Genomic DNA, 15,776 nt, shown 5'->3' on the forward strand with positions numbered 1-15,776 from the left:
GGAAGCTTCATGGGAACTGGAAGAAAGCATGCGTAACAAATACTCCCATTTGTTTGAGTAAGTTCCTTGTAAACGTCTTATTTTATGGTTGAAGTACGTAGAATAACATAATTACGAAAAGTTATAAATAATTGATTAATGGATATGATAGAATCTAAATTCATGGACAAAGTGATAATTAAAGTTTTAATTTCGAAGACGAAATTCCAATAAGAAGGGAAGATTGTAGCGCCCCAAAATTTTCAAAGATATTTAAATAGATTATTTTAATGATGATGTTATTTTAATATCAATTTTAGCCAATGATGTTTGGGAAATTTATGGTGTTATAGAGAGTAATAATTAGAGAATGGTAATTGGTGAAATAATAGGATAGTAAATTGTAAGAATAATTGTATTGGTAGGTAGAATAATCAATGTAGGTATAATAGTATTGGTATAAGGAGGGTAGAATTGTAAATAAAATGTAGAATAGTCAATGGTAGGTATAATAATGTTGGTAGGTGGAATAGTAAAATAAGGGTATAATTGTAAATGGAAGGTAGAATAGTATTTGGTTTTTCCTATAAATAGAACTCTTCCCCTTCATTACAATCGCCGGCTAGACTTGGACTTCTTCGACCATTTGTTTTTTTCTTCTAAATAGAACATATATCAATTTAATATAATGAACTAAAAAAAAATTTCTCAAATCCAAATTAGAGGAAAACTTTGTCCATGTGAATGGGACAACATGCTAGGGTCATCAAAGGCTATAATGTCACTAATTATTGGGACATCTTGCAAATGTCGGTCATGTCTCTCACCACCATTTATATCAATCTCTCGTTCTCTATCTTTTCTAAGTCAAAAATACAACCAATATAGAAGGAATTCTTGAATGAGAGAGAAAGGAGCATTTGAGTGAAATAAGAGATATAATATAGTATAATAATTCAAACTCATGACTATAAACTCACAAAATTTTAAATGAAATTTAGAAAGTGAAATATTTAATTAAATTAAAAATTAGAAAAAAATGCAAAATTAGTCATTGTGGTTTACATGATTTACAGTTAGCTCCATTTGGTATCAAAATAAACTCAAAGGTCCATAAGGTATGCCACAAAAACAAATTAGTCCCTACTAATTTAACAGATTTCGTTAGTGTGACACTGACTTAAATATGACAAGTATCACAATTTTATTGGCTCTAACTTTAGGCTATCAGAATCTGTTAAGTTAATGAACGAAATTTGATTGTACGTAGGAACTAAATTATTTTTTTGGCATACTTTAGGGTTCTTTGAGTTTATTTTTATACCACAAGGAGTTAAGTGCAAATCAGCTAAAGCATATGAATTGATTTTGCATTTTTCCCTAAAAATTATAATGTAAAAATAGAATCTAGATTCAAGAATACTACTATCATATTATGTTAATCATTGTTGTCTCAATAACTTGAATAAATAAAAAAATTAATATAATTAATATTTCAACAAAATATATACTATGAAAATTTTGTTAAGGTCGGTAAGAATATGACCGACCTTCATCAATATTCTCTAGAATTTTTAAAATATTCTATCATTTAAAAATTTCTTTTAAATTTCAATTATTCTTTTCAAATCAAATAGTTAGATTTTTATCACAATAACATTTATTCACTTTTGAAAAACGGTAAAATATGAACTTAAATAAAGAAGTAGTAAATATTGAGTAATAAAAATAAGAAATGTTAGCATCATAACATTTTAATTAATTAATTAATTAAATAAATTTACATAATAAAATATATCTTAAAAATCCTAAAATCTTGTCACTTCCGAAGATCCCGGTAAACTCAGAGTGACTTGACCTCACTGACCGTTGAATTCTTCCCGCTGAGCCCATCGAGGCCCAAAAGCCCAAGCCACTGCCACTGCCATTTAAACTGACCCTGTCCCTTCGGCATTCTCTAGAGCCAACCGACAGAAATTTACTCGCAAGTACCTCAAACTAATATAATTGCATAACAGGACCTCTGAGCTCAATGTCCTCAGGTTCAACTTCATTGCTTCAAGCTCAACTTCTTCCATTACAATTCTTCGTTATCAAACCCTAATCCCCGCTTTGTTCTCTGCTTCTTTTTTCACGAGCTACAGGTCGTAGATTAATGGCAGTAGTGTCCAACTCGTTCCAAATAAAGCACGGGCTCTCGCTCTGGTGCCCTCAGTCTGCTTCGATCAACCGAACTCACTGGCGTTGTTCGATCGGATTGGGAAGCGTCCGGAGAAGAAGCTACGTGGCCGCCTCGTCTGCCTTCGAGAACGAGAACCGAGAGTGAGGTTTTGATTGCAATTTGAGTTTGAGGTTAGAAATTGATTTGATAATTAAATTAATCTTTCAAATTTGTGTTTTTTTTTTCCTTCAGGTTTGTGATTGTCGGAGGTGGCAATGCGGCTGGTTACGCGGCTCGGACTTTCGTCGAACATGGGATGGCCGATGGACGCCTCTGTATTGTGTCTAAGGAGGCGAGTCTAGCTCAATTTTTAGCATTTGAATTGCTTGTTTGCTTAATCACTGATTGCAAATGATAGTTTGCATTTTTTTTTTTTTTTTTTTTTTTTTTTTTTTTTTTTTATATAAATAAAAATTCACTATTTTGCAGGCGTATGCACCGTATGAGCGGCCAGCTTTGACGAAGGCTTATTTGTTTCCTCTAGACAAAAAGCCAGCACGATTACCTGTAAGGATGCTTACTTCATATTGCATTTGCTGATGGATTAATGCTCAGAAATTGTGATTCAGAGTGTTTGTTTGTTTCTTCTTAGTAAAGCTCAATTCATGCATGATCAGTGTGTAAGAATAGTTATTTATTTTATATTGCAATAGTTAGTGTATTAGTGCTCAAAAATTGTGATTCGGAGTGTTTGTTTGTTTCTTCTTTGTAAAGCTTAATCAGTGTGTTTATCATATCATTTTTGGACTTGAGGAGCTCAATTCATACATGTTGGCAATAGGAACTCAATCCAACAAAAAGTTTGATTTTGTTTTAATGAGTTTGAAGTAAGATATACTTAAGCACGTGATTTTTTTTTTTAAGGCTTGGTTATGATCAGGAACTGTTCTGCTTTTAAATTTAATGTAGGGATTTCATACCTGTGTTGGATCTGGCGGGGAAAGGCAAACTGCCGATTGGTATAAAGAGAAAGGGATAGAGGTATTCTTTATATCACCCTCCCTTCTTTTTGAATACTTAGTTTTACATTTTCTTTTTCATTTGATTAACACTGTTTGAGTTTGATTCAAACAAAATTAAAAAATTTTGGGGGTGTTTGGGTGTCCCATGTGGATGAAACTTGACTTAAAATAGAATTGTTGTACTGAACGTGATATTTATATGTTCAAGTTACATTTCCTGATAATTTGAATGGAAAAAGTTCATGTAGAACACTTCAGTATAATTATGAGAGTTTGGAAGATGCACCTTATTTGAACATAGATTCTTTTCTCATTTACTTTGAGTTGAACGTCAATAATTAATTTTGTGAAATGCGATCTATAATTTTGAAATTTCCACTGTTTTACTTAGATGTTTTATGAAGATCCAGTTACAAGTATTGATATCGAGAAGCAAACATTGACGACAAATTCAGGCAAGCTGCTTAAATATGGATCACTTATAATAGCTACAGGATGCACAGCCTCAAGGTACCTTGAAATTTTGAATCAGTACTCGATTTTTTGGATTATTCACATAAATGGGTCAGCAAAGGTGATTTCTTGACCTTTTTAATTTTTCAGATTTCCAGAGAAAATTGGAGGAAACCTACCTGGTGTTCACTATATCCGGGATGTTGCAGATGCTAATTTGCTAGTATCGTCATTGGTAATTTCTTTTTCATGCTTCTGTTGTCAACTTCCTTTTAATTTTGTTTTGTTAAAATATGCTAACGAATAACTATAGGTGTTTATATTCTTAGTTGTAGAGAGGTTTGGTTGACCAAAAGTAAAACAGCTTGCTGTTAGAAGGCATTATAATATTCAACCTGCATGTTTGAAGCTATGCTACATTGAGGGTTATAGGAAATGCAGCTAGGATATCATATGCATTTTCTCTAGCATTTTGGAGTGAAAGTTTGAAAATTAAAAATTTGAAAACTTCTATAAATTTTAGCACATAAATGTTGCCTTTTTATTAATCCAGAATGAAATATACTTATTTTCTTTAAGCTTTTAGCCTCCCAAAAGTTTCCTACATCATTTACTTAGATGTAGAGGAGAGAATGATTCAGCTCTAGGAATAGTGGAAGGCTCAGATTTCAACTCTAGGAATATGTGTGAGCCATTGAGCTTTGACAAGCTAAAATTTTGTTGAAATTGATTTCCAGAGACTATCTTGTGAGCTGTATATTCATCAAGAATTGCTTAATAGTTTGAAGCTGCACATTCCTTAGTTAAAATGAATTTCCCTTTAAATGAACTTCACATATAATTTTTAGGAGAGGGCACGGAAGGTGGTCGTTGTTGGTGGTGGCTATATTGGCATGGAGGTTGCCGCTGCAGCTGTTGGTTGGAAACTTGATACAACGGTATGTGTTCTGTCCAATCTGTTGCCTCTGTGATAGTTGGGATGGACTTAATTAATTCAAGCGAAGAATGTTGGAACTTTCACCACTTTTTATCATTTCTATTCATACTTATTGAGGCATATTTGTGGTTTGGTGTATATGAACCTCTGCCCAAATAACCCCTGAAAACTCTAGCATATTGGACTGCATTCTCAAATGCATTTTTATATTATGAGCAGCTCGTAAAATTTTTCTTTTAATTTGATGGGAAATCTCGATGACATGACATGTCAGAAGAACCTCCATTTGGTTATCTCACTTATATTTCTATTAGCGGTGTTATTTGAATTTCTTGTTGTTGAGCAAAGAAAAAATTATTTACTCGTTACATATAATGGACACTTTTTCTCTTGAAACATAAAGATCATATTCCCAGAGAATCATCTCTTGCAAAGACTGTTTACTCCTTCTCTATCCCGGAGATATGAAGAACTGTACCAAGAGAATGGTGTCAAATTCTTAAAGGTGCCTCTCTCTCTCTCTCTCTCTCTCTAACCACACAAACACACACATGTATAATGTGTGAAAAATTGGTATCTAGCTAAAGAGAAGCTGCATTTGATTATAGCTATAGAAATGGGCTTTCTTAACTTTTTTAATTGTTCACCAGGGTGCATCCATAAAAAACTTAGAAGCTGGTTCTGATGGGCACGTGACTGCTGTCAAACTTGAGGATGGATCTAACATAGAGGCAGATACAGTAATGTTCTGCTCATGTTTGTGGATTAGATTTAACATTTTTTTTTTTTTTTTTTTCATATAGAGGAACAAGTTTTCTCATCTTGCACCGATGTTTTATAATGTCATGAAAATGAAATTTGGTGTGGTTTTGTTTGAACATAAGAACACAAGTTGGAGAAGTTGATGAAATGGAAAAATGCTATTTCTCTTTTTGCAGGTAATTATTGGTATTGGAGCGAAACCTGCTGTCAGTCCCTTTGAAAGTGTGGGTTTGAACACCAGTGTTGGTGGAATACAGGTGAGCCTAATTGTATACCAATTGTGAGCAATGGAAATGAATGAACATTTGAAATGAACTACTTTGGGAAACCGGAACTCATATAATATATGGTTCCAAGCTAAAGCCAATGAATAAACTCTGTTTCTTTCACAGATCATGATAATTAGTCTGTTTGAACAGCAATACTTGACATAATGTAATATCAAATCCCAGGTTGATGGACAGTTCCGGACAAGTATTCCTGGAATCTTTGCAGTTGGAGACGTAGCAGCTTTCCCGTTAAAGGTGAGGGCTTTTTTTTGGGTCAAATTATGCAGCAAAAGTTTTGCTTAATCTGAAAGTACACATGGTTCACCCTGAATAGATGTATGACCGCATAGCACGAGTTGAACATGTGGATCATGCTCGTCGATCAGCACAGCATTGCATTAAAGCTTTACTAAGTGCCCAAAATCACACGTATGTCGGAGTTTCTTTTTCTGTACATACTTTCTAGGACATGTAATTAATATGAGTGACTTTTCTCCTTTCTGAATCATCTTATTTGTTGATTTACATCACTTCATGATTTCCAGGTATGATTATCTTCCATATTTTTACTCAAGGGTATTTGAGTATGAAGGTAGCCCAAGAAAAATATGGTGGCAATTTTTTGGGGATAATGGTAAGAATCTGTAACGTATGCAGTGTTGGATTAATTATTAGATATTCTTTCTCGTACTTGGCATTAATTGTGATTTTTTTTGAACAGTTGGAGAGACGATTGAAATTGGCGATTTTGATCCTAAGATAGCTACTTTCTGGATAGAATCTGGTAGTGTAATTTGTTTGGAACTCTCTTTCTCTCTCTCCAAGTGTATATGCATTGCATGTTTAAATTTATGTTGTTGTTGACAAAAGATGATTAGTTTATTCTTGGGTCACAGGTAAACTGAAAGGTGTTCTTGTTGAAAGTGGAAGTACTGAGGTAACTTTTTATTCCCCAAATTTTACATACAATTGATGAGAGTAGTCAATACAACAAAATATAGTTATATTGAAAATGAAAAAGTTTGTGGCATTTTTGTGAATATCAAAGAATTTAATAAAACAAAGGATTTTAGAAGTGATGGGTTACTAATACAATAATGCTATTCTTTTTTATTATAAGAGAATTGATGATCAATGAATTTCTTGTATAGGTCTCATGTTTTTTTAGGGAAAAGTATAAAAATAAGTTCATGTGGTTGCACCTACTTACAATTTTTTTGATGAGGAATAAACTAGTCTCATTGAAAGCAATGCCCCTAAGCACACAAGAAGTATACAAAAGGAATCACCTAACTAGGAATAGCAAAATGAACAGAAAAATCACTAAATCTAATTGACATAGGAGACACATACGCCGCCGTCCAAAAATATAAAGTTTTGAAGAACAAAGATATTATTTCCCCAACGACCAGAGCTATTCTCAAAGTTTCTATCATTTTTTTCATCCATAAACACCTAAATAAGCATGTAGGCACTATTTTCCAATCCTTGACCTACCCAAGGAACACAAGCAGTCAAATAGATCAACAAGTCTAGGCATAACCCAGAACATCCCAAAACGATTGAAAAAAACACTCCAAATAGCAGAAGCCACCTCGCAATGAAGAAGAAGGTGGTCCACAGACTCCCCATTCCTTTTGCACATTTGTCCATCACGATGACGTGCCACCTCCTAAGATTATCTAAGGTGAGGATCTTGCCTAGAGCCGCCAACCATGCAAAAAAGGCCGCCTTCCAAGGGTCATGGGTCCGTCATACACTCTTCTAGGGGAAGTAGGTTCCTATTGAAGAAGAGAGGGAGCAATAGAAGGATTTGACCTCGAACAAACCTCTTTCGGAAGGAGCCCACCACAGTTGATCCACACAACCCCTTCTCACTCTAATTGAATTTAACACTTGGAAAAAAGAGGTACAGACATCTACCTCCAATCATGTGTCACTCTAGTGAAACTCACAGTCTATTGGTTAGAGCTGCCCAAAAACTCCAAATTAGCCGCAATAAAAGCGTCCTTCGCACAAGCAAGACCATATAAAACTGGGAAAGTTGCCTTTAGAGCTACTTCCCCATACCATTGGTCATGCCAAAAGCTAATCCTGGAGTCGTTCCCCACCTCAAATTTGGTAAAGCTGATAAATGTTTCCCACCCTTTCTTGATATTCTCCCACAACCCCACCTCATAAGCTCATGCAGGCTCAAGAGAGCACCACCCTCCCCATAAATTATCATATTTAGACTCTATCGCTTTTCTCCACCAAGCCTCTCTCTCAAATCACACCTATTTATAATTAGTTCTCTGTGGTATAAAAAACTTAATTGAGAACTCATTGTGGTAAGCAAAAAAAGGCAAATAGGTCCCTACTCTCAACTTTCTTCAAAAATCTAGACGGCATCTGTTAATGTGCCATGTTGGATCCAATCATACAACAACCCATGTCCACTTTAATTACTCACTTCCAAAAAAAAAAAAAAACCACTTTGGAATTGAAATGTCACATATCAAAGCCATGTGTGTTACACGTCAACCCCCTCCGCCACTTTAGCAAGGTAAAGTAAGAAAGTAAAACCTAAAGTCTTCACCCTGCAATCGATGTTTATAGTGAACAAAGACTTAGCCGATACTCCATGAAAGGAAAAATCAAGTTAAGAATTGGGCAAAGATTTCGCGATACAACCATGTTTAAGAATACCATCGAAACTTATTTCATTCAAACCAGATTCGATTTTTTGTTCAAACACAACGATAAAATCCAGGTGACAACAGTGTACAAATATGAGTGTGGGTGGCCGATTCATGCATTGCAATCAAACACTCTAGACTCCATCTAAATTAAGATCTTTCCAATACACAATTGTAGCACCCAGAGAACAAAAGAGCTGATGTGAATTGGATCTTGAAGCAATATCTTGAGAATTTTAGGGATGACTTCACATGGCCTAAGTTTGCTTTGAGAGAGCAAATTAGAAGATACTATAATATTACAATCTCAAGAGATGATGCATATCGAGCTAGGAAGTTGGCATTAAAAATGGTGTATGAGAATGAGAGTGAGCATTACAAAAATTCTCAGGACTATGCTGCAGCAGTGCACAAATGGGACCCAAGCAGCATATGCGGTTTGGTAAAAGGTGAACCTTATTTTCATAAGATTTTTGTATGTTGAATGCCTACAAGAGAGGTCTAATTGCTGGGTGTAGACCTATAATTGCATTAGATGATTGCCACATAAAGGGCCCGTATGGGGGACACTTATTATGTGTTGTAGGCATGGGTGGAATTGAGGACATGTTCCCAATTGCATATGTTGTTATAGAAATTGAGTGTAGAGACTCATGGACATGTTTATGGTCAGTCTACTATATTGCATTGGTCCAATTGAGGAGTGTAGATGTGTATTTATACCTATACTTATTTTTTGTACATGATGTTATATTAATAAGACTTATGTTGATTTAGAGCACTATGCTAATTTAATTATTTTTTTTCATTTGTTTCTTATAGGGATTCTTTGATATATTTGACTTCGTGTATCATGTAGTTGAACATAGGTTTTGTATCCATCTACATGACAATTTTAAAAGTAGTGGATGGAAAAGAAATATCATTTAAAGATGAGTTGTATGGTGTCGCTAGACCACAATACAAGCATGATTTGACTACCATGTGAGTGTGATTAAGGGTATGGACGACTAAGCTTTCAAGTATTTGGAACCTATTAATCCTCGTTGTTGGTCAAGGCATGCATTTGGGACCAATTGTAAAAGTGATATGATCTCTAACAACATTGTTGAATCATATAACTCATGGATTAAGGATGCAAGGGATAAGCCACTCATAACCATGTTGGAGATAATTAGGAGACAACTGATGAACAGGTCTCATTGTATGAAAGGAGCTAAATAGGCAACTAATGAAATTTGTCCCAAGATACAAAAAAAAATAAAACTGGAGAGGTTGAAAGATCTACAAAGATGCCACATATGCCGATGGGTAGATGAGGTTGAGTTTGAGTTTGTCCATTGCCATGATGCGAGGAGGGTGGTCAATCTGAGCAACATGACATGTAGTTGTGGTAGATGGTAGCTGAATGGGGATCTTTGTCCCCATGCATGAGTGCTAATGCGTGAATGCATACAAGAAAGCCTACACCCCATCGGTGCATCCAATGCCCAAGCCTAGGAAATGGCCAAAAGTGACTATTGAGACCATCCTACATCTTTAGGTGAAAACTCCAGCTACACGGCCTAAAAAGGTAAGAAGTGACTATTGACACCATCTTACCGGGTGAAAACTTTTATACCATCCAACCTTGGGTGAAAACTCGATAGCCAAAAGTGACTATTGACTATTCATTTTTCTCCCACTCTTATTTTGACCTTTTTAGGCCGTTCGGGTGGAGTTTTCACCTGAGGAGGTAGGATGGTCTTAATAGTTATTTTTGGCCATTCATCAAGCTCGAGCATTGGATGCATTGATGGGGTGTAGGCTCTTTTCTGCACATCCATGTCATGCACAAAGTCTTTTGGCGTACCTCAATCAGAAAAATGGCAGCACATGCATGGGGACACGAAATCCCATTAAGTTGCCATCTACCACTACATGTAATGCTGCTCAGATTGACTGCAGTCCTTGCATCGTGGCAGTGGTCAACCTCATATGTAGTATCATTGTCGATCTTTTGACCTCTCTAGTTTTTCTTGCATCTTGTGACAAATCTCATTAGTGGCCTGTTTCGCTCCCTCTCTTTTACTAAACCTGTTCATTAGTTGTCTCCTAATTATTTCCAATATAGTCAATATAGTTAGGAGTGGTTTGTCCCTTGCATCCTTAATCCATGAGTTAAATGATTCAAAAATGTTGTTTGAGATCATATTGCTTTTACAATTGGTTCCAAATGCATGCCTTGACCAACAACTGGGATTAATAGGTTCTAAACACTTGAAAGCTTTGTCATCCGTACCCTTAATCACACTCATGTGGTGGTCAAATCATGCTCGTATTGTGGCTCTAGTGGCACCATACAACTCATCTTTAAATGTTTTTTCTTTCCATCCATTACTTTTGAAATTGGCATGTAGATGTCGGATACAAAACTTATTTCAACTCTAGGATACACAAAGTCAAATGTATCAAGGAGCCCCTATAAGAAACAAATGGAAAAATAAATTAAATAAGCGTAGTGCTATAAATAAACAATGTCTTAATAATACAACATTCATATACAAAATATAAGTATAGATTTCATCTTTTGTCTATCAGACATAAATACTCATCTGCCCTCCTCAATAAGGCTAATGCAATCTAGTAGACTATTCATAAACCATGTCCACGAGTCTTTATGCTCAGTTTCTACAACAACATATGCAATTGGGAACATGTTAGCGTTCCCATCTTTGCGGTAATACATAATAATTGCCCCTCGTACGTGGTCTTTAAGTGGCAACCATCTGATGCAATCATAGGTCTACATTGAGCAATTAGACCTTTCTTGCTGGCATACAAGCATCCTATGAAAATAAGGTCCCATCTTTTACCAGACTGCATATGTTGTGTGCTGTCTGGGTTCCATTTTTGCATTGCTGCAGCATAGTCTCAAGAGTTTTTGTAGCGCTCACTCTCATTCATGTACACCATTTTTAAAGCTAACTTTCTTGCTCAATAGGCATTATATCCCAGGATAATATTATAGTTACTTAAAATTTACTCACTCAAAGCAAACTCGGGCCATGTGGGGTCATCCCTAAAATTCTCAAGATATCGCTTTGCAATCCAATTCACATAAGTTCTTTTGTTCTCATGATGGGTGCCACAATTGTGCATTGGAAAGGTCTTGATTTGGATGGGGTCTTAGGTGTTTGACTGCGATGCATGAATCTACTGCCCACATTTCAATCTGCTGACCTCTGTCACCGGGATTTTATTGTTGTGTTTGAACACAAAATCGAACTTTCCCTTTCAACTAATTCTTAGTGAAGTTCGAGTATTTCTCTTCTCCTTGTGTTGGGTGGCTTGCCCCTCGTCAGAATCAGATGATAAAACTCTCCATATCTCTCTCACTATTAGCAGAATCGGATGTCACAACATCACCATCATTCACATTAGAGGATGTACCAAGCCCAAAGCAATCAAAATTTCCATATACATTGTCGTTGGCTTTACCTTTCACTCGTGTTATGCAAAGATCTTCATCCTCAGCATCTGTTTCCTCATAATCACTTAGTACTACACTATCGTCTGAGTCCTCCCTAAAAGCTTCATAATCAACATCACTTTTAGAGGAGTCCTCCCCAACTCCACCCCTTCCTCCTCCCCATCCATTTCCCAACATTAGAATTTGATACACCTCCCCCAACCACTAAACATAATTTAAAGACTTCAGCAACAATTAATAGTTTGGTTGGTTGGATCAATGAGATTTGGATGATTGGTTTCACGCTCCACATATAGGTGCAACACTCTTCTATTCTCACAAATTATCCTCCCAATCAAATTGACGACATCATTATCATTATGGATGTGTGCAAGTCAACAATCTGAAACCTCATCGTCAAGCTTGTTCCAATAACCAGTATAATTCATGTATCCCAATTCCTGTAGCTTGTTTGCCCACCTGGCAATCGACAATTGGTCTACATCAACTTCTCCTTGGTAAAAAATCTGCCATTTGACGTAGCACATACATAAAATTTTAGGGGAACCGCCATGGTAAATGAGAAATCTCACCATTTTTGCAAAAACAAAAACAAATAGTTTTGACCTTGGCAATGCAATCAGGTCTTAATTTAATTCATATCATTGTTCAATAGTGACAATGCAATCAAGTCGTAAGTCTAAATCAAAGCAAAGCAGTCCCCATCGTTTAAGGCACATTATAATCTTTATTGGAGTAAACGCATGTAAGTAGTTAAGTCCAATAGTTTAAGGCATGCTATAAAAAGGATATGAGTCAAAACACATTTTGATAGGAAAGGTGTCTATTATGCTTCCGTGAAGAATCAGTTCTGCATATACTAATTCAAAGATGCAGGGAAGAAGGCAAAGAAAACCCTAAAAGGCACAAAAAAGCAGACACAATTGCAAATCTTTGAAAAGGAAATCACTTTTTAAAGAACATCAACCAACAAAAACATATATATTCTTAAAAAAGATGCAAACACTTCAGAAACATTCAAGGTTTCTCCCTAAACTGGAAGCTAAAATTGTGACCCACGATATCTAACCATCATTTGACAGATCATGGGTGTTTTTAGTTGGCTTACCTCCATAGCTCCTACCGCACGAACAGCGTGGTGCTCCTTACACAGACACCCTCTCCCTTCTTGATAGTTTTATGTGGAGGCTCTAAGGGTTTCGGGGGGGTGGTGGTTTAACTTTACCTTTCTAACTAAGCGGAGGGCGTGTAACACACTTGGATTTGATAAGTGAAGTATCATACCAACATGTTTTTTTGGGCAGTTGAGTAATTATGCTGGGCATGTTGCGTTGTATGATTGGATCTGACATAGCACACTAACAGATTTTGTAAAGTTTGGATGAAAGTTGAGACTAGAGACTTATTTGCTTTTCTTGCATATCACTGGGAGTTCTCAACCAATTTTTATACCACAAGAAGCTAATTGTAAATGGGTGCAATCATAGGGATTGATTCTGCATTTTTTCCTTTCTTCTAAAAAAAAATCAGAGTTTTTGAAATATATCAAATGGTAAACAGAACTTATACAATGGGGGATATTCATCCCCTGCCCCCAATCCCCTGAAGACCTCTCCGTTATTGAAGGGAGAGATATCACCTGCCTAGAAAGGTCAGTTGTAATTAGGTTTATCTCAGACACAGATGCATCTACTAATGTACATCTTCGCTTGTTTCTGATGCCGAAAGTATAGCATAAGCAATTCACAAAAGAATAATTTACAAGTTAAGCTTTACATCTTGGTTAGACTTAAGAAGTTAATGATCATAATAGCAATTAATCCTCAATAGTATCAGGAAAAATATCAGTCCCAAATCCCATATACATTTTGCCATTTTGGTAAGCTAACCTTTGCGATGGCCCAAAACCAAATGGGTTGTTATATATGTACATGTTTAATTAATCAATATGAGATTATACATTATAGGCAGGAAAGAGATCCAAAACTTGGTCATTTTATTTTTACTGCTTGAATGTTGCTGTGAACTTTGTACGATTTTAACCCTTGTTTTCCTACATTTTCTTTGCAATCAATCAATGGGAGTATGGAGAAAGAGGACAAAAGATAGAAAACTCTTGAATTTAGATTTCTTTTTTCTTTAAATTGCTTCCGCATTTAATTATATAAAACAGACTCTGGATTATTGAACTGCCGTCGCTGCCTTTGGCTTAGTAGACTAGAAAACTGACGCCTTATTATGTTTTTTTTGAAGGATTTTCAACTCCTTCCTAAACTTGCGAGGAGCCAACCATTTGTTGATAAAGCCAAGCTTCAGAATGCTTCTTCAGTTGAGGAGGCACTAGACATTGCTCGGGCATCCCTACAAGTTGAGACTGCTGTCTAATATACTACATAATAGTGCTTATGAATCTGTAAAGTTCCAATAAAAACACTACAGGAGATCTCCCGTTGTAGTTTTTTTTCAAAGGTTTACATAAACTTTCAAGTTTTTCATGAGAAAAAGAGAGAGAATAGAATTAAATCTGGACTATTGAAAAAACTACAGTACTTGTTTTTTTCCTTTTTTAACGACACCTAAGCCAAATCCTCATTCTTTAACCGAGATTTCTTCTTTTACAGCTATGTAATTAACGATCCTGAATTCCTGATTAGGACTTGGTAAAAGAAATAATTATAATAATGGTGTTTATCTTCCTCATATCATGTTCTATAACTTGATTAATTACAATAATGATGTTTATTAGCGTCTCATTCTTCCTCATTATCATGTTTTATAACTTGCTTTTTTTAATAGCAAAGATAAAGTTAGAATAAATTTTATTAAAAATTTATGTGCATTTTATATGTCACTTTTATAGATTAGGTTGAAAAAAATTCTTCTATTTCAGGTTGGAAGAAAATTATCCATAAATAACACATTATACATATTAAATATTATTAAGTATCAAGCATAATACATTTTCTTATGCTATTATTTCAAATAATTTGACCCAACTAAATTATTAAACTGAGGAATCTATGATATTTACATTTTTGTTTTTTTAATAATTCGGTGCAAATATTAAACAGAAAATCCCTCAGTCTCACCCTCCCCCTTCCAACATCAAATTCTTGACCATTGTCGGTTTAGTGTCTATGAAAGCAAATTAGGACCACAATATTTATTTTTTATTTATTATTATTTTTTGAGTCTATAAAAGTGAGTCGAAAAGTCGGCAGCTTTTGCAAACTGGGTCTGTGACATTAATAGAAAGGGATTGGGATAATCACTTGTAGAGGAAGCATCTTAGACAATTTTGACCTTGGATCAGGCATTTAAGAACTCTAAATCGTCACTAATCCAAAAACTTTACGATGTTGATGACACTGCTAGAGATTGTGTTATGTATAATAAGCAGCCAACCAGATTGCTGGCTTTTTAAATAAATAATTCATTTTGGTTTCTTACATTTATTCATAAAATGAGATCACCAGGTGGCACTTCTTTCCCAATACTACTTTAAAATTCTCACTACTTGAAACCTACCCCTACTATAACTAATTGCACTTCTCATTCTTGGACGGATTTTTTTTTATATTTTTTAATCTAGTAAATTAAATTGACTCGTGTTTTTAGAGCATGTAATTCTTACTCGCATTTTTAACTTCACATACATTTTTAATAGAGCATTCTTAAGCTCCGTTTGTTTTGGCAGAAAATATTTTATGAAAAATGTTTATGTATTTTTCGGTGTTTAGTGCAACTAAAAATAATAATCAAAATTTTTGGTTTGACCAAAGAAGCATCTTTAGTTTTGGAAAATGGCTTCCATTTTTAAATTCCGTAAATCATTTTTCGAGTTTGAGTTTCTTATTCTCAAACCACTAGATTTCCATAGAAAATTGTCAAAAGTCGCCAACAACTTTTTGCCGTCGCTCATTTTCCGTACAAGCCAAACAATTAAAAATGATTTTGTTAAAAAACATTTTAGGTTGAAACAACAGAGCATTAGAGAATCATTCTTCCTTTTAACCACTCTATCATTATTATTTTTTTTTTCT

General features: G+C 35.1%; 1 protein-coding gene across 1 annotated transcript; it reads left to right on the plus strand.

Moving 5' to 3' along the window:
• Positions 1-1,877: 1,877 nt before the first annotated feature.
• MDAR6 (monodehydroascorbate reductase 6) lies at positions 1,878-14,433 on the plus strand. Its single transcript, XM_059588232.2, has 17 exons — positions 1,878-2,021; positions 2,124-2,301; positions 2,393-2,492; positions 2,630-2,707; positions 3,110-3,181; positions 3,554-3,672; positions 3,766-3,850; positions 4,464-4,553; positions 4,956-5,057; positions 5,203-5,292; positions 5,491-5,571; positions 5,767-5,838; positions 5,918-6,012; positions 6,129-6,217; positions 6,305-6,367; positions 6,480-6,520; positions 13,987-14,433. The coding sequence occupies exons 1-17, from the start codon at positions 2,012-2,014 to the stop codon at positions 14,116-14,118; spliced, it is 1,497 nt and encodes a 498-aa protein (XP_059444215.2). The 5' UTR covers positions 1,878-2,011; the 3' UTR covers positions 14,119-14,433.
• The last annotated feature ends 1,343 nt before the right edge of the window (positions 14,434-15,776 follow it).

Source organism: Corylus avellana, chromosome 3 (genome assembly GCF_965113065.1).
Source record: "Corylus avellana chromosome 3, dhCorAvel1.hap1.2, whole genome shotgun sequence".
NCBI lineage: Eukaryota > Viridiplantae > Streptophyta > Magnoliopsida > Fagales > Betulaceae > Corylus > Corylus avellana.